The sequence below is a fragment of the Octopus sinensis genome, linkage group LG24, assembly GCF_006345805.1.
Source record: "Octopus sinensis linkage group LG24, ASM634580v1, whole genome shotgun sequence".
NCBI classification, from domain to species: Eukaryota; Metazoa; Mollusca; class Cephalopoda; order Octopoda; family Octopodidae; genus Octopus; species Octopus sinensis.
Genome location: NC_043020.1, coordinates 2,780,224 through 2,797,723, shown reverse-complemented (window position 1 = coordinate 2,797,723; position 17,500 = coordinate 2,780,224). Strand labels below are relative to the sequence as shown.

Genomic DNA, 17,500 nt, shown 5'->3' with positions numbered 1-17,500 from the left:
CTTTTTACTCGGAATATTGCAGCTAAGGATAAAATTTTAAATAAAATATTTAGATTTAGAAAATATTAGCTTTTATTAACACTAAAAATTTCATTACAAGTTCATCATCATCATCATCGTTTAACATCAGCTTTCCATGCTAGCATGGGTTAGACAGTTTGACTGAGGACTGGCAAACCAGATGGCTGCACCAGGTTCCAATCTGAAGGTAAGGTACGCATAAGTGGGCTGGTTACACCCCTGGTATAGGCCACGGGTTATGGTCTCACTTGGCTTGCCAAGTCTTTTCAAGCACAGCATATTTCTAAAGGTCTCAGTCACTAGTCATTGCCTCGGGGAGGCCTAATGTTCAAAGGTTGTGCTTCACCACCTCATCCCAGGTCTTCCTGGGTCTACCTCTTCCACAGGTTCCTTCAACTGCTAGGGTGTGGCACTTTTTCACACAGCTATCCACATCCATTCTCGCCACATGGCCATACCAGCGCAGTTGTCTCTCTTGCACACCACATCAAGTCCAACTTTTCTCTCAAGGTACTAACACTCTGTCGTGTATGCACACTGACATTACACATCCAGTGGAGCATACTGGCTTCGTTCCTTGCAAGCTTGCATATGTCCTCAGCAGTCACAGCCCATGTTTCACTTCAGCCCATGTAGTGTGGCTGTTCATACAAATGCATCATACAGTCTACATTTTACTCTGAGCAAGAGGCCCTTTGTCACCAGCAGAGGTAAGAGCTCTCTGAACTTTGCCCAGGCTATTCTTATTCTTGCAGCTACACCTTCAGTGCACCCACCCCTGCTACTGACTTGGTCACCTAGGTAACAGACGCTATCAACTACTTCGAGTTTTCCTCCCTGGAATGTAGCAGAAGTTGTTCTCTGCACATTTTCAGTGTTTATTGCTCCTGAGCATCTGCCACATACAAAAACTATCTTCCCAGTTAGCCTTCCTTTGATATTGCTGCACCTCTTATGTGTCCATAGCTTACACTGGGTACATCTTACAGAGGTTTCTACCTATGCCTTTTCTACAGATCGAGCAGGGCCATTACTTCTATTTAAAAATTTGAAATAACTCAAAATATTTTTTGCACTTTAAAAAAATTCATTTTTTTAAAATTATTAATTAATAATTAGAAATTTGAAGTAGGTTATAAAAAATAATAGTAGTACATAATTAGTTAATACAATAAATAGAATAATGCAAAAATTAGTTATATATTACAGTAAAATCTACCTATAACAACAAATTCACAGTAAAATTTGCTTTAGTCATTGCCTAAGAGGACTGGTCATTTCCGGAATGCCTTTAATTTAGTCTAAGGTTTGCTGGATTAGAACTGACCTGGGGATACGTAGTAACAATCTTGCCTTGTTTCACTCCATCTATTAACATGCTAAACATCAATTTTTATTTCAAGAGTACTGCCACAGAAAACTCTTCTAGTTCCAACATAAAACGGAAATGTTTGATGTCAACTCCAGTTTTGAGCTGCAAGTCAACCAGCAAGATACCTGTGAGTTTTCACCTTTTTTTTTATGTTGGAAATTTCCTTTTTATTTTAGGAATTTTACTTCCAACCACATGGTTCTGGATTCAATCCTACTGCATGGCACTTGGGCCAGTGTCTTCTGCTATAGCTCTGGGCCAACCAAAGCCTTGTAAGTGGATTTGGTAGGCAGAAACTGAAAGAATCTCATCCTATATGTATGTGTGAACACTGTAGAGGCTGTATGACTTGACATGGTCATCATGAAAACCAAGTGCGCCCAAACTTTGGATGTGTCTCCAGTCAGGGTGAGGACACAGTGCTCCACATCTTTGAACAGGGCCTTAGGCTCAATGCAGACAGCTATTTCATGCTGCTGGAGACGGTCAAACCCTGACTAGGGAGGGTTGCTTCTGGAAGGCCATAAGTGTGGCAGCAGTATTCAGTTCCTAGCCATACTGTCTTTAAGATTCAGAAGTGATTGCCAGAGAATTTCTTCAACTTCGCTATCCTCAATTTCTGGACTGCTAATTGCCCTGATTGCAATCCCATGGATTATGTGTGGGGCACAGTTGAGAAAGATATCAACTGCTGTTTCAGTAGCAGAAAAGATTATTATTATATGACTAAGAGGAAGAAGGGCAGCTCAAGTATTTTACCCAAGACTTAATAGGATTTAATAGAAAAAGAGAAGCAGGTTGTGGGTTAACATCCAGGCTGATCTGGTGACCATTATCAAGATATTTCCGGGGACATAATGAGAAATGCATGCGCCAGGTTCTGGGTCTGTCTTGAGGTCGTGGTGGAAGCTGAAAGTGGCTACTTTGAGTAAACTGTTATCTTCCAGCCATAATCTAGTTGATATTTTTTTTTCTTAAATACTTTTATTTTGGGATGAGATATTGTTTTGTTTTCTTTTTATGCAAACTGTCAAATTTAGCCCAATTGCCCTATATATATATATGTGTGTTTATTAGAATATAAGGTTAATTCTGGGTATGTATAAAGGGTAAAGGTGATGCCTTAAATAGAAATAACTACAGTGGTATCAAACTGCTGGATCAGGCCACGAAAATTACAGAGATAGTTATATCTCAACTAATTAAGGATAGAATTAAATTAGTTGAGATGCAGTTTGGTTTTGTTCTTGAGAGAAGTACCACAGATGCCATCTTCATAGTGAGACAGTTGCAAGAAAAGTATTTGACCAAAAGTAAGCCATTGTACTTAGCCTTCTTGACCTGGAGAAAGCTTTCAACAGGGTTCCCTGCTCTCTTATTTTGTGGTCCCTAAGGAAGCTAGGAGTAGAGGAGTGGCTTGTTAGAGAGGTTCAAACCATGTACAGCAATGCTGTCAGTAAGGTGAGAATTGGTCTTGAATACAGTGATGAATTTAACGTACAAGCTGGAGTACACCAGGGATCAGTTCTTAGTCCACTCTTATTCATCATAGTTCTCCAGGCCATAACAGACAAATTCAAAACTGGATGCCCATGGGAACTGCTATATGCTAATGATCTTGCTCTTATTGCAGAATCTGAAACACAATTGGAGAAGTTCTGGGTTTGGAAGCAAAGGGCCTTAAAGTTAACTTGGCTTAGACTATAAGAGATAAGAGATAACTCTTATTCCAGCTGGCAAATGGCCCTGTTCAATATGTAACCTGCAGAGTGGTTGGTGTTAGGAAGGGCATCCAGCCATAACATCCCTGTCAAAGCAGACACAGTAGCCTTGGGTAGATTTTCTACCTGGCTGGCTCCTGTCAACTGTCCTCCCCATGCATGGAAGATGGACATTAAACAAAAATGATGATGATGATATATATAATCTTTTATCATTTGTTTCAGTCAGTGGACTGCAAGCCATGCTGTCATGATGGGGCATTACCTTGAAAGGTCTTAAAACAAATCAATCCCACTACTAATTTTTTTAAAACCTAACACTTATTCTGTAAGTTTCTTTGCTAAACTGCTAAGTTATGGAGACCTAAATTAACCCAACACTGGTTGTCAAATGATAGTGCCAGGGACCCAAACATAACAAACACACACACACACACACATGATGGGTTTCCTCATAGTTTTCGTCTTCTAAATTCACTCTCAAGGCATTGATCAGTTGTAGAAGACACATGCCCAAGGTGTCATTACACGATGGGACTGAATCCCAGAGAACATGGTTGCAAAGCAAGCTTCTTAACTACACAAAATAAAATTTCAGAATGAGATTTGAATTTTTTTTATTTTCAGACATCGGGTTCTAAGGAAGTGGTGAAATCCAAGATGACACAGCCATTTAAAATACAGCAACCTCTTATGGCATTGAACGCCAGTAAACCTAATGTCTCCAATCAGGTTGCACAAAAAGGCCCGGTGAAAGCCATCCACAAGCCAGTAGTCAAAGGTATGTATTTATTTTTATCATTTTAACATCCCCTTTTCCATGCTGGCATTGGTCAAAAGTTTATTGAGGCAGATTTTTTGCTATGGCCAGATGTCTTTTCTGTTCCCAGTTCTTGCATGTTTCCTAACAAAGTAATATTTCCCCATGGCCAAACATGTTTCCACAGAATATCGGAAATTAATAATACTGCCTATATGTCAGAGGCACTCATTTACAATTATCATGCAATGTCAAGACAAGGAGACACAAATACTACACACACTCACGCACACATGGCTTTTTAGTTGAGTAGCTTGCTTCCCAACTACATGTTTTCAGGTTCACCCCTACTGTAGTACACCTTGGGCAAATGCTTTCTATAACCCCAGGCTGACCAAAGAAAGAAGCATATGTGTGTTTGTGTGTGCTCTTTTTTTACTTGTTTCAGTCATTTGAATGCAGCCATTCTAGAGCACTACTTTGAAGGGTTTGAGTTGAACAAATCAACCCCAGGACCTATTTTTTTAAAGCCCATTACTTATTCTGTAGGTCTCTTTTGCCAAACCGCTAGGTTTACAGAATTGTAAGTAAACACACCAACATTGGTTGCCAAACAATGGGGGAGTGGGGAGACAAACAAATACACACACATACACATAACAGGCTTCTTTAAGTTTCCATCTATCCAATCCACTCACAAGGCATTGGTTGGCCTGACGCTATAGTAGAAGACACTTAGCCAAGGTGCCATGCAGTGAGACTGAACCCAGAACTACGGGGTTGGGAAGCAAGCTTCTTACCATACAGTCACACTTGAATCAGTTTCTGTCTACCAAATATATGTCTTAACATCAGGTAATGTTTGTAAATGAGCACTATCATACAAGCGATGTTGTTCATTTCTAGTCTTCTGTGAAAACCACATAGGAAAATATTACCTTGCAAGTGAGGGTTGGTGACAGAAAGAGCATCCAGCTGCAGAAAATATGCCTCATCAAATCTTGTCCGATAGATGCAAGCATAAATAAGTGGATGTTAAAAACAATAATGAAAATAAATGTGTAAGTGTGACAGAGAATTTAATCGTCCTTAAGTTAATTTTACTTTTTTTTCCATTTCAGCTTCTGAAAAAATCCCTGCACCATCTTTATCCACAAGATCAAAGTAAGATATTTTTGTTATGTAATGTTTGGCTTCTAACTGACTTGATTCAATAATTTCAGTGTATCACTATTGAACCAGTTTAAGGACGTACATTTGTAGCCATTGTTTTAATGTTGGAGAAAGTATTGCTTGCATTGAAATGATTGCTCTAATTACTCATCATACCTTTTCTGTCATCCAGCATCAGCCAAGGGCTATAAATGTAACACTGTAAGAAGTCTTAAACTTATAAACACATACACACCACCATCATCCTCATCATCATTTAGCATCTATTTTCTATGCTCGGTTGAGTGGTTTGACTAGAGGTGGTAAACCAGAGAGCTGCACCAGGTTCCAGTCTGTTTTGGCTTGGTTTCTACAACTTAAATGCCCTTCCTAATGCCAACCCCTCCACAAAGTGTACTGGGTGTCTTTTATGTGTCACCAGCATGGGTGCCATTCATACGTCACAGATACCAGGCCATGACCACAGTTTCATTTAGCTTGAGGTGTCTTCTTGAGCACAGCAGCTTGCCAGAACTCCCGCTCGCTTGTCATTATCTCTGTGAGACTCAGCATCCGAGGTTCACATTTCACCATCTCATCCCATGTCTTCTTGGATCTACCTCTTCCATAATTAGAGATCAGCATCTCGGCTGAAAATACGAACCCCAGAAGATGGCCAGATAAGTCTTGCCTTTTCAACCCGTCATTTACTCTTCTATTTCTGCACAGATTATAAAACCCCTTATTAGCTCCTTTTCATTATTCTGTCTATGTCAGTTCCATGTCATCATGTAAATGTAGTTCTATAGTTTCGTCTTCCTTGTTGTCGCCTAGATAACGTTAGTTCACGCATTTCCTTAACCGAAGGGCATAAAAACGTAACCTTCAGATAAATTTATAAATTTCAGCAATTTAAGTTCAACTTCCACTATAAAATAGTAAGAGAGTGGACAGTAACCTCACATCCAAACCAGCTTTTCGTAAATGTGCCCGACACTTGATATTTTCATGGCAGCATATAAGATGCTAATTTCAAACTATTTTTAAGAGATGGAAACACACACACACACACTCATACATACATACAATTTTATATATATAGTAAAACAAAAATGTGTGTGCATATATATATATATATATATATATACACACACACACACACTCATGCATATTAATATACACACAACTTAAATTCTTTGTTTTATTTCAGATTACCAAAACCAGCATTTACAAGTCGTATTCCACAGATGAAATAAATTTTTTGTTACTTAATGTTTTAAACCAAGGATTTTGACATGTAGGAAAATAGAGATCTTTATTTTATGTAAAAAATAATGTTTTTATTATTAGCATCTATCAGAGTGAGGTGAACTGAAGAGTCAGTAGAGCATTACACAGAATACCTTGTGAATTTTCCAGCTGTAAGGCCTATCTTGCCTTTCATCCTTCAGAGTAAACAAAATAAAGTACCAGTGAAGTGTTTGCGTTGATTTTTGTCTACTATTTTTTCTCCTCATGTATTTCTGATCTTCTGCCTCTGGTAGAAATCATTATTATTATTATTATTATTAAGGTGGCAAGCTGGTAAAATTGTTAACATGCCAGGCAAAATGCTTATCAGTATCGTGTGCAGCTTTGTTCTGAGTTCAGATTTCACCGAGATTAACTTTGCCTTTCTTGACTGATAAATTAAGTACAAGTACTGGGGTTGATGTGATCGACTAGTTCCCTCTCACAAAATTTCAGGCCTTGTGCTGTTTTTTGCCAAAACAACAACAAACTTGGGGGTGGGGTGGGGGTGTTAATTGCATGAGTAGATTGTTTCCAGAATTTCTTTAGAAATTTTTTGTTGGAAAATGATGTACAAATGTAAATATTCGTATGGGAAGTTCTCATTTAATGTCAGAATAGGTTTTTACAGAAAAAAATATAATGAGGTTGAGTTTTATTTATGCTGGACAGTATAATTATTATTTTTATTATTATTATCAGGTGGCAAGCTGGCTGAAATTGCTAGCTCACTGGTCAAAACACCTAACAGCAGTTCTTCTGGGCCTCTAGGTTCAGAGTTCAAATCCTGTCAGGGTTAACTTTTTTTTTTCAACTTACAAGGTCAATAAACTAAATGCTGTCAAGTATTAGGGCCAGTGAAATTGACTACCAACCCTTCCTCTAAAAATTGTTTGTTTTGTGCCAAAATTTCAAAGAATTATATTATTACTAGAATGCTACCCATCATGTCATGGGGAACTGTTAAAATATTCTTTTGTCACCATGGTTAATTTGGTAAAAATTAAATTATATTATTGTACGTATGCTATATTTCCTGATATTACCCAAAGTGGTAAATGTATACTTCTGAAGATACCTTTTATATAATGGATAACACTTGTGCATTAATATTGTAATAAACTGTCTGCAATAAATTCTAAAGTTAGTGAGTACCCTTGTGATTAATGTGAAAAAAAGTTATTTTACTAACTTGAAAAGCATTTAAAGAAAGTATTTGTTACAAATGTAATGAATATCTCGTATTGTAATTATTGTATTAATTAGTGCAGATCCTTATTCAGCTACAGCCAACTCTGTTATTTACTTCCTATTCTGTTTCTGTGATTCATTCTTTCTTTATGTTGTGTGTGTTGTGTTCTTTTACTCATTGCCTGTCACCAAGCACTCATCCCACACTGCTGTTAACTCTTTGTCTCTCTTTTACACTCCCTTTATGCAATGTAAAGCATGGCTGGAGAATTTAACCAGCCAATATTTAGAACAGTGATTATTAAACAGAGGTACATACACATACATGTATGCATATATATATATATATATTATATATGTGGTCCTTTCTGATTAACATCTTGCCAGCTAAGGCCACATGTAATTCAACCAATCTTCCTTCTCATTGTATAATGTTTACACAATAAATATGCTGATTAGCCCCTTAATCGATCAATTATTTTGACATGGCATTTCATTTCAGAGCTTATTTTTTAAATTTCTTCTTTTTAATTATATACACTGTGTTAATTATAAAAAAAAAGTTTTTTTTATCTTGTTTCCTTTATTTTTCATTATAGAAATTAAAATGTACTTTTACTCATTTGGATTTAAACGAGTTAACTCTGACATTGACAAAATATATATAGGCGCAGGAGTTCCGGGTTCAGTCCCACTGCATGGCATCTTGGGCAAGTGTCTTCTGCTATAGCCTCGGGCCGACCAATGCCTTGTGAGTGGATTTGGTAGACGGAAACTGAAAGAAGCCTGTCGTATATATATATATATATATATATATATGTGTGTGTGTGTGTATTTGTCCCCCTAGCATTGCTTGACAACCGATGCTGGTGTGTTTACGTCCCCGTCACTTAGCGGCTCGGCAAAAGAGACCGATAGAATAAGTACTGGGCTTACAAAGAATAAGTCCCGGGGTCGATTTGCTCGACTAAAGGCGGTGCTCCAGCATGGCCGCAGTCAAATGACCGAAACAAGTAAAGAGTAAGAGTAAATAATTCTCTTATTTGTATAGATAATAGGGAATCAAAAAGAAACAGTTCTAAAATGGCATCAACCTCCTCCTGAGTCTGGGTATGCACTGAAGTAAAAGTTCAAAGCTTTGAAGTATAAATTCTTTGAAATGGTGCCAGAATATGTGCTGCCAGGCGTACGACAACGCGAGTAAATTCGTGATTGCTCAAAAATGAAATGACACAAAACAAATAAACTCGTTTGAGTGCTACAATTAAAAGTTAATTTTGACTGAGTATACTCGTCTGGTTCTAAAAAGAAACATTTGCGATGCACGAGTAAACTCGGGATAATCCATTAAGGGGTTAAAAGGAACATGTGTATTAATGTGGTAATAATAATAATAATAAAAATATTGCTTCTTCTTGTATGTCAACTATGTGCAGACTAATATTCATTTGTACAGGGTCTGAACACAGCTTCAATTTTGCACACCCCCCCCCCACAACAATTTTAATTAAATATACATGACCTGTTTACCCTGGCAGCTCATATACTTCTCTTGTGCTGTGGGTAGAGGTACATATTTTGCTTAATTTTTACTTTGTATCGTGTACCTATAAGCAGACATCTGTATGAGTGCTGTATACACCTAAGGGTACTGTATATATATATATATATATATATAGATTACATGGGAAAATGCAAGCAAGAGAAATAATGCACTTAAGATTATAAACCTGGAAAAGTACAGGACAAGTTATTACATCTGGTAATGTACAGAACAAAATTTTCACTTAGAATATTGCATCTAAGGATAAAATTTTAGATAAAATATTCAGATTTAGTAAATATTAGCTTTTATTAAAACTAGCAATTTTTGACAAGTTATTACTTCTCCGAGGGTGAGTCAAAAAGTAATGCCATTTTGTTTAGGACAGGTATAATTATCAACACAGGAACATGTGTCATACATCAGAATGAAGCTGGTCCTCTGTGGATCACATCCCTACTTCTCAACAAAGTCACTGTTTCTCTCAATAGCAATGTTCCACCTTTGACTGATAGCATGTATACCTGCCCTGTAAAATTCTGTTGACTGTTCTTTGAGCCACTTCTTCACTACAGTTTTAACTTCCTCGTCACTGGAATAATGTTTGCCTCTCAAACCCTCTTTCGTGGCGCTGAACGTGCTAAATCTGGTGAATGTGGAGGTAGGGAAGTGGCTCAAAGAATAGTAGAATTTTACTGTAATCCACAGAGAACAGGCTTCATTTTGATGTATGATACATGTTACTGTGTTGATAATTATACCTGTCCTAAACAAAATGGCATTACTTTTTGACTCACCCTCGGAGAAGTAATAACTTGTCAAAAATTGTTAGTTTTAATAAAAGCTAATAAGTGATATCTCTGAAAACAGTAGGAGACGGAATATATATTTTGCTTACCTCTAAACTGTAATTTGGGTTGAAGTGGAAAATACTGCCATTATATTCCATTTCATCTAAGAATGAACAGAAACAAACTTAGTTACTGTATTAATTAACTGACACAATGATGATAACTTTTGGATAATTATTACTGTAAGGAATAATTTCTTGTACTATAGAGAAATATAAGACCCCACTAAATAAGGTATTGGACTACCTAAATTTTGAGTTAAAATCTGTTGTATGATTCTCTGGTTGAAGACCATACTACACATTCTGACAAACAGTAGCAAAAGGTTTGAGAGAGATTTGGTTAGTATGTTTAGCAAATTGAGTAACTGTATAGAACAGGCATGGGCAACCTTTTTTAAGAAGCTGGCTGCATGTGACATGGCTCTTTATCAAGCCAGCTGCACTACTACAAAATTCAATGTAATTTTTCATTTAAGCATGCCATTCAGAAAGTCCCAAAGGCAACAGGTTGTCCATGGCTGGTATAGAGGCTTTCTCATTGATTTAGCTGACATTTTGTTGTTTCTTGGGGAAAAAAAAGTTATTCTGCATTGCTTATATCCACTTTGTGCTTGAGTATAGTTACCAGATCAGATAATATCAGATAAAGTAACTAGACTGGAGATCATAACATTTTTTTTTTATCTGCTCACTGCTTTGAAATTTGAGCAAAGGTAAGTCCTTAGGAAGGGCAATGCTATGTCATTACTCAGGACCTCCAAAAACTGGTGGGAAAAAGTTATCCTTAGATTGGAGACCTTTTTTGACTTCTTGAAACAGAGTGGACTTCATTAAAGGCAGCAAAGGGCCAGGTAAAGTTGTTAAACTATACAACTTAAGGGCCTAATGGTCTCTCTTTCTGATGGTTTTCATCTATCAAATTTCACAAAGTTTTAGTAGACACTGGCCCAAAATGCCTCCAGTGGGACTAAATCTAAAACAGCAAAGTCAACATCACAAAGCCATGCTCTTTAGTGTCTTAAGAAGCATAGAGATTACCAATAAAAATATTTTCTATAATATATCATAGTTTTGTGATAACAGTTGAGATATTGTTTTAATTTTTGGCATTCTAGTACAAGAAAGTAATTAAGATAAAACTAACCATTGTTTGTTGCATCTGGAATATTCAGTTCCATGAATGAAATTGCTGGAGATGATCTTTGGCTTTCTATTACAGATAACTGCAAAATAGATTTATACTCTTTTTTTATTTTTGTTGATCAACATAATTTGTGTAATCATATCTCCCACACACACACATACATCCTCCTCCTCTTCATCATTATCGTCTTTTGTCCTATGTTAACATGGTATGGATAATGGTCACAGTTGGAAGCAGCACATATTTAGTGATACAAACTTAGATCAGGGAACCTCATCTCCCTTGTATTTAATTTAATTTGCTTTCTACAGCTGGTCACCCTTCCTAACACCAGCCACTTTACAAAATGTACTGGGTGCTGTTTTTTCATAGTACCAGCACTATAGAAGCATGATATCCTTGGCAAGACCAAAGAGTCCTCTCAACTTTGCATCATACAGACTGTATTGAGTGCATTTTCATGACACAAGCACAGGAGAGGTAGTTGTGAGCTCAACACAACTAAAGGAAGCTGTCTCTCCTCACTTATCTGCCTCTTTACAAGGTATGTATAAGTAGTAAAGCTATTGAAATAGGATTAGACAAACAGCTTACCTGATCAAAACAGGTGTAATTTTCCTCATTCGTCAAATAATTAAACCTTCTTTTCTTCGATCTTCAATAGAAAAAGGAAAGAAACATTAAAATACATTTTATATATCTTCTTCTTCCTTATTATTTAGTAGCTAATTAATTTCAAGTGGCAAATGGCAAGAATTACAAATGATGCACCCATCAAGTTGAGTGCACAGAGTGAGGTTTAACCCTTTAGTAATTAAACTGGTTTTATCTGGCCCAAATACTCTGCCCCACCCACCCACCCAATAAAATAAAGCATTAATTTATGATTATGGTTAAGTATTTACTTACATCCTGTTCTTAAAGTTGTATTCTGGAGTGGTAAAATATTCATCTTCATCTTCTTCGTTAGGCATTCTATTAATGACTTTTGACTGCTTGCCAAACTGCCAAACATGATTCAGATATGAAGTATTTGAAGTTTGAAAGGTTTGGAAATTCTTCTTCAAATTTGGTTCCGAACATTTTTGCAATTTTTTAGCCGTTTCTAACTGAGAATTTTTCAAGTCAACCATTTGCGGAAGATTTGATGTCTTTTGTATTTGATGAGCTTGTGTATTATAGTTGTTAGACATGATCCTTTGAGACCTTCTTAACTGACCGGGATTATAAGGAACCACATTCAAAGAATTATTACTATTTACATTGTTGCTTTGCATATCAAAAAATCTATTATCATTGTCAATATGCTCCTTGTTAACAGCATTATAAGGCTTGATATTAAAGTCTCTTTCACAGGGTACTACAGAAAGGAATTTCTGATTTTCACTGGTCATGTTTTGAGATAGAATATCCATTTTCTGCTTTATGCGATAAAGTTCATTTGATATTTTTTGAAATGAGATGGTTTGTATTTCACACATGTTATTGATTTTTTCTTGAAATCTTGGTAACTATTCTTTATGTTCTGACAGACAAGTCTTTCAATATTTTCCTCTTGGTAATTCTGGTTACTTTCAAACTGTTTTTCTATACTGTCCTCAAAGATTTTAGAACAGTTCTTCAGTATTTGCTCAAACCTTAAGGAGATACTTTTGCTGAAGTTTAACAATGTGTTAGCAGAATGATCTAGCACATCATCTGTTGAAGATAATATTCTAAATAAAAAAAAAAGGATAAAGAAAGCAAAACAATCAAGGTTAATTATTATTATTAGGGAGTTACTGAAGATCTCATGGGATTTGGGATGAAAGAGTTTAGACAAAGCACACTAAAACAATCAAGGTTTGTGTCAATGAAAGAATACAAGAAAAGAAATACTCAGAAAAGAAACATGTAAATAGAAAGGTTACGGTTGAGCTTCATTCTAATGAATGGTTTCAAATGTTGGCACAAGGCCAGCAATTTTAGGGATGGGGCATGAGTTGATTATGTCACCCTCAGTGCTCAACTGGTACTTATTTTATTGACCCCCAAAATGATGAAAGCAAAGTTGATCTTGATGGAAGTTGAACTCAATGTAGAGAAACCAAAAGAAATGCCATTAAGCATTTTCTCCAACATGCTAACAATTCTGCCAGCTTGGCATTTATTTAAGTGATAATCAATCAATGCAGACCTAAGGAAGATTGATATTTCACATCTTATCTTCCCAACCACATGGTTCCAGGTTCAGTCTCACTGTGTGGCAGCTTGGGCAAGTGTCTTCTAGTACAGCCTCAGGCTGACCAAAACCTTGCGAGTGGATTTGGTAGATGGAAACTAAAAGCCCATTGTATATGTAACTTGGGTTCTCATTCCTAAGGTATATCAGCCGAAACGTTGTGTTAACAACAAACAAGATGAGGACACGTATCCGTCTAATGTAAATAATGTAAATAATGTACATAGTTTCTCATCTCTTAAATATAGAACTATATTAATTTTTGTCAAAAAAAATTGCAATGAAATATAATAAAAGAAATCATCATCATTGTCATCAATTAATTAACAAAGGACGTGAGTAGTGCTCACATTTTCAGTCACTTTCTGATTAATGTGGGTGAAGTACAGTTCAAACATTTATTGGTAGATATCCCCCGTGATGAAAAAAGGAGGGGGGGGGCAAAAATTCCAGAAGACTCTGATGCAATATGGAAAGGACAAAAAAGACAGCCCTTAGGTTATATAATGCATGATGACAACCTTCATTTGTTTTCTTGCTGGTTATTGCTCTTTCCTTTTCCTTGTTTTACTTTGTTTTGCATATTAATTGGTGACCTCACCAGTGCTGGCACCACATAAAAGTGGTTGGCATCAGGAAGAGCAACCAGCTATAGAAATCATGCCAAAGTTGACATTGGGGTCTGATTTAGCTCTGTGGTTTGATGGACCCTGTCAGACAGTCTGACCTATGCAGGCATGGTGTTAAATGATGATGATGTTTCTCTATAAGCTTGTTTTATGTTTATGCGTCAATTCTCTGCATGAATATATATACATATGCATGTAGTCATGAGATTCTATCTACAAAATTCCATTCACAAGGTATTAGTTAATATGAGACCGGTACCTGTGCCGGTGGCATGTGTAAAAAGATTTGAGCGATGTCATTGCCAGTATCGCCTGACTGACCCCATGCCAGTGGCACGTAAAAAGCACCCACTACACTCTTGGAGTGGTTGGCATTAGGAAAGGCATCCAGCTGTAGAAACTCTGCCAGATCAAGATTGGAGCCTGGTGCGGCCGTCTGGTTTGCCAGCCCTCAGTCAAAATCGTCCAACCCATGCTAGCATGGAAAGTGGACATTAAACTACGATGGTGATGATGATGAGACCATGGTGGAATCACTTGTACAAGGTGCCACACAGTGAGATTGAACTTTGGCCCAAGGTGACTGAGGAGCAAGCTTTATAACCATACACCAATACTATCATCTGCAAATTTTTTTAATTCATATTTTATATTTTTGAAAATAGAAGAAAAATATATATTCAAGATAGCAACAATCAAAGAATAATTATCTAAAAATTAATATTATTTACTTCTTTTCGAGATCTTTAAAATTTTTGATCAAGAATGTTTTTAACTGTGAAAATTCTTTACTCTGTTGTTTCGTAACTTCAACTTCAAGAGCAAAAGAGTTTTTATTTGATGATTCTTGTTTCAAAACTGCAATCAATTTCTTTAAATTATCATTCAACCAGCCCTGATGATCGGAAAACTCTTCAGAAATTTTGTCACAAAACAACTTCTCACTGGATGCATGATGCTTCATACAACTCAACTCCTGGTTCAGTTTCTCTATTTCATAGTTTTTCTATAAGATAATAAAACAAAGTTGAGTAACAAAAGCTATAGGATTTCTAATGATGTTTATAATGACCAAGTTTACCAATTATTACAGAAAAGCTTTGCAGTTATATAGACAATGGTTCATGAAAATGAATGAAAAAGAATATTTGATTGATTATTAATATGACCATTTATATAGATTGATTTTTTTATTACCCACAAGGGGCCAACTAAGAGGGGACAATACAATCTGATTTTGGGGTCAGATGAGCAAATGATTATACAAAAAAGTTGACATTAAAAATTTTACAAAAATAAGAAAATATAATAAAATCGAAAGATAAAACAGACCGGAAGACATTACAGTGATGTCATTCACCATACTACCTCATAAGGGTCACTGCTAGTTCTCACTGTGCACACAACCATGTGTTGCCATCTGTTGGCATGCTACAGAACTAGTCCGGGAAATTTTTGATACCACCTCATATTTATCTTTTACTTGCTTCTGCCATTAGATTGCAAGAAAGACCAATAGAATAAGTACCAGGCTTAACGAAAAACCCTTCAAAGTGGTGCCCCAGCATGGCCGCAGTCTAATGGTTGAAACAAGTAAAAGATAAATGGTTCATGGAGTATAAAATTTATTAGGTACCAGAAAATAAAAACTCACTTTACAGTGGTCCTCACTTTTCTCCTTGTTTTGTTCCACAGTCTGTAACATTGTCTGCTGGAATTCTTTGAGTTCTTGGTTAACTATTTATTAAAGAAAAAAAACATGCCGTAAAGAGGTTTTATTACTGGCTCTCATAAGTTATTGGGCAGTTGGGGGCAGCAGCACCACCAATAACAATAATCTTTCCTTTTTTTAGCCACAAATGTTCAAAGATATACAGAAAACTACATAGAAACATTAAACAGAGGTTTTATAAAGATGTATGTGGTATGATAGAGATATTATACAAAGATGAGAGAAGAGATGAAAATATATAAATTTCATAAGAATATTAAAAAATATGATAAAACGCACAAAAATAAAAACAGGGTATTCATATAAAAATTAAACCTAAACATTTGTTGATCAGGGTACCCACATTCCTGATGTAGCTTCTAATTAATTTCTATCCTGTATTCTTTGTAACTGTGCTAACACCAGACCCAAGCCCAGAGGAAGAATCAGTGGGGTTTGGCATTAGGCCAGTAACCCAATTCTGTAAAAATCAGCAGAAGAAATTGATGAGAATATTTCACATGAGGAGGAAGGCAGCGGAGAAATGCCCCTTATGACAGGCTCTAAGGAAGTTAGGGCCTCAGAAAGCCTGACTCTGAGTGCCAAAGCCAGAACAAAGATTGGTATTTGCCACCCAATATGCTGAGCAGTGGAGAGGGACTTAAAGCTAAAAAAATTCTCCATAACTGTTCATACCAAAATTCCCCCGAGGAACTCTGTAATAGTGGGCAAGTGAGAGATGGCATTTCCTGGATTGTTAAACTATAACATTATGTAAAATCTATCTGAAAGAGATCACCAAACATGTCTGGCATATGAAAATAGAGCTCGAAGAGCAGACCATCCAGCCCTGGAGCCTTCTCCCTTGTGCAGCCAGTCATTGCATCCCATGTCTTTGGTTCTTATCACCATTTCACAGAACCCCACATTCCTGGCCAAAAAGGTGCAGTATGCCAACAAAGTAGGAAGTAAAATCCACCCCCATCTTCAACTCACCACATGCTCTATACAGTTCAGCAAAGTGCTGCTGAAATTCCACATACATCTGCTTAAGTAGCATGCAGCCACCGTGGCCTGTCAAAGACCAAATTGTGGCTTTGTTGCCATGTACTGCCTCTACCACCCAGGTACGGCTTTTGTTCCCTCGTGTCTTTATGCACACACTCGAGTTCTTACAACACAACCATCACGCTTGGTATTGAAAAATTGATCAAGAGCTAATCTCACTGCCAGTGAGTACCTCTTCTAGCTTCCCAACTAGATCTCCCTCTATCCTAAATTCCCCTAATGTTATTTATATACTAAATTCTACCTCTTCTATTTTAATAGCTCTTTTCAGGGCTATCCACCATCTGCTGTTGACAACTGTACCCAACAATTCCAATGGAGTAACTTGCTAACCTGGTCTCTGAATGATTGACACACTTGCAAATAGGTTCAGCTTCAAGTATCTGGGCCCCTGCCTATGGATCCTATCCAGGTCAATCGTAAAGATAAAAAATTTGTGATCTGTATAGCTGATGACTTTGAATTGTGGACAACTTATGCTACTTCTATCTACAGTTGGGGCATATGCAACAACTAGTCTAAAAGTACCCACTTAATTACTACTCACATTCAGGACCACCAACTTACCATCTGGGTCCAGGAAGATCATCCATATATTGAGATCCAGACCTTTCCTAGACAGCACTGCCACTCCACGTCCCGTTCTAGGTTGAGCCAGAGATGTGTAAGATCCCAAGGTTGTCAAAAACGGAGGCTAGTGTGGGTGCATGTTCAAAACACAGGACTCACTGGTGGCTATCACATCCCTAGCAACCTGAGGTCATTAATAATAACGATGATGATGATGATGATGATGATGATGAAAAAGAAGGGGAAGGAAAAGG

At 36.8% G+C, this 17,500-nt stretch overlaps 3 protein-coding genes and 1 long non-coding RNA gene across 10 annotated transcripts in view; 1 reads left to right on the top strand and 3 right to left on the bottom strand.

Annotated features, from left to right (window-relative positions):
- The window catches only part of LOC118767720, a 13,854-nt gene extending 10,221 nt beyond the window's left edge, over positions 1-3,633 (bottom strand). The window contains exon 1 of the long non-coding RNA XR_005003635.1: positions 3,622-3,633. This is a non-coding gene — a long non-coding RNA (uncharacterized LOC118767720). The remainder of the gene's footprint in view (positions 1-3,621) is intronic.
- Positions 1-6,349, top strand: part of LOC115223993 — a 19,240-nt gene extending 12,891 nt beyond the window's left edge. For all 7 annotated transcript variants that reach the window (XM_036512742.1, XM_036512741.1, XM_036512745.1 and 4 more), the window contains 4 exons: positions 1,425-1,520; positions 3,742-3,895; positions 4,996-5,038; positions 6,237-6,349. In XM_036512742.1, the coding sequence (XP_036368635.1) occupies positions 1,425-1,520; positions 3,742-3,895; positions 4,996-5,038; positions 6,237-6,282 (339 nt within the window). In that variant the 3' untranslated portion in view covers positions 6,283-6,349. The remainder of the gene's footprint in view (positions 1-1,424; positions 1,521-3,741; positions 3,896-4,995; positions 5,039-6,236) is intronic.
- Positions 6,350-9,290: 2,941 nt separating this feature from the next.
- LOC118767816 (TBC1 domain family member 5 homolog A-like) lies at positions 9,291-12,452 on the bottom strand. The gene is made up of 5 exons (XM_036513076.1): positions 11,957-12,452; positions 11,642-11,702; positions 11,048-11,126; positions 9,949-10,004; positions 9,291-9,308 (listed from the first exon to the last, which is right to left on the bottom strand). The coding sequence occupies exons 1-5, from the start codon at positions 12,439-12,441 to the stop codon at positions 9,291-9,293; spliced, it is 699 nt and encodes a 232-aa protein (XP_036368969.1). The 5' UTR covers positions 12,442-12,452.
- The window catches only part of LOC118767726 (uncharacterized protein PFB0145c-like), a 20,611-nt gene continuing 15,462 nt past the window's right edge, over positions 12,352-17,500 (bottom strand). The window contains exons 7-9 of the mRNA XM_036512766.1: positions 15,552-15,634; positions 14,629-14,903; positions 12,352-12,762 (exon numbers count right to left, since the gene is read on the bottom strand). Of these exons, the coding sequence (XP_036368659.1) occupies positions 12,471-12,762; positions 14,629-14,903; positions 15,552-15,634 (650 nt within the window). The 3' untranslated portion in view covers positions 12,352-12,470. The remainder of the gene's footprint in view (positions 12,763-14,628; positions 14,904-15,551; positions 15,635-17,500) is intronic.

What these genes read in the sequence shown, in the direction of transcription:
- LOC118767816 (XM_036513076.1), bottom strand. Translation starts at nt 12,441, where the DNA reads ATGACCAGTGAAAATCAGAAATTCCTTTCTGTAGTACCCTGTGAAAGA. An exon ending in ATTACACCTGTTTTGATCAG is followed by an intron (nt 11,127 to 11,641) that starts GTAAGCTGTTTG and finishes TCTATTTTGCAG; the next exon opens with TTATCTGTAATAGAAAGCCA. An exon ending in TCCAGATGCAACAAACAATG is followed by an intron (nt 10,005 to 11,047) that starts GTTAGTTTTATC and finishes GTTCATTCTTAG; the next exon opens with ATGAAATGGAATATAATGGC.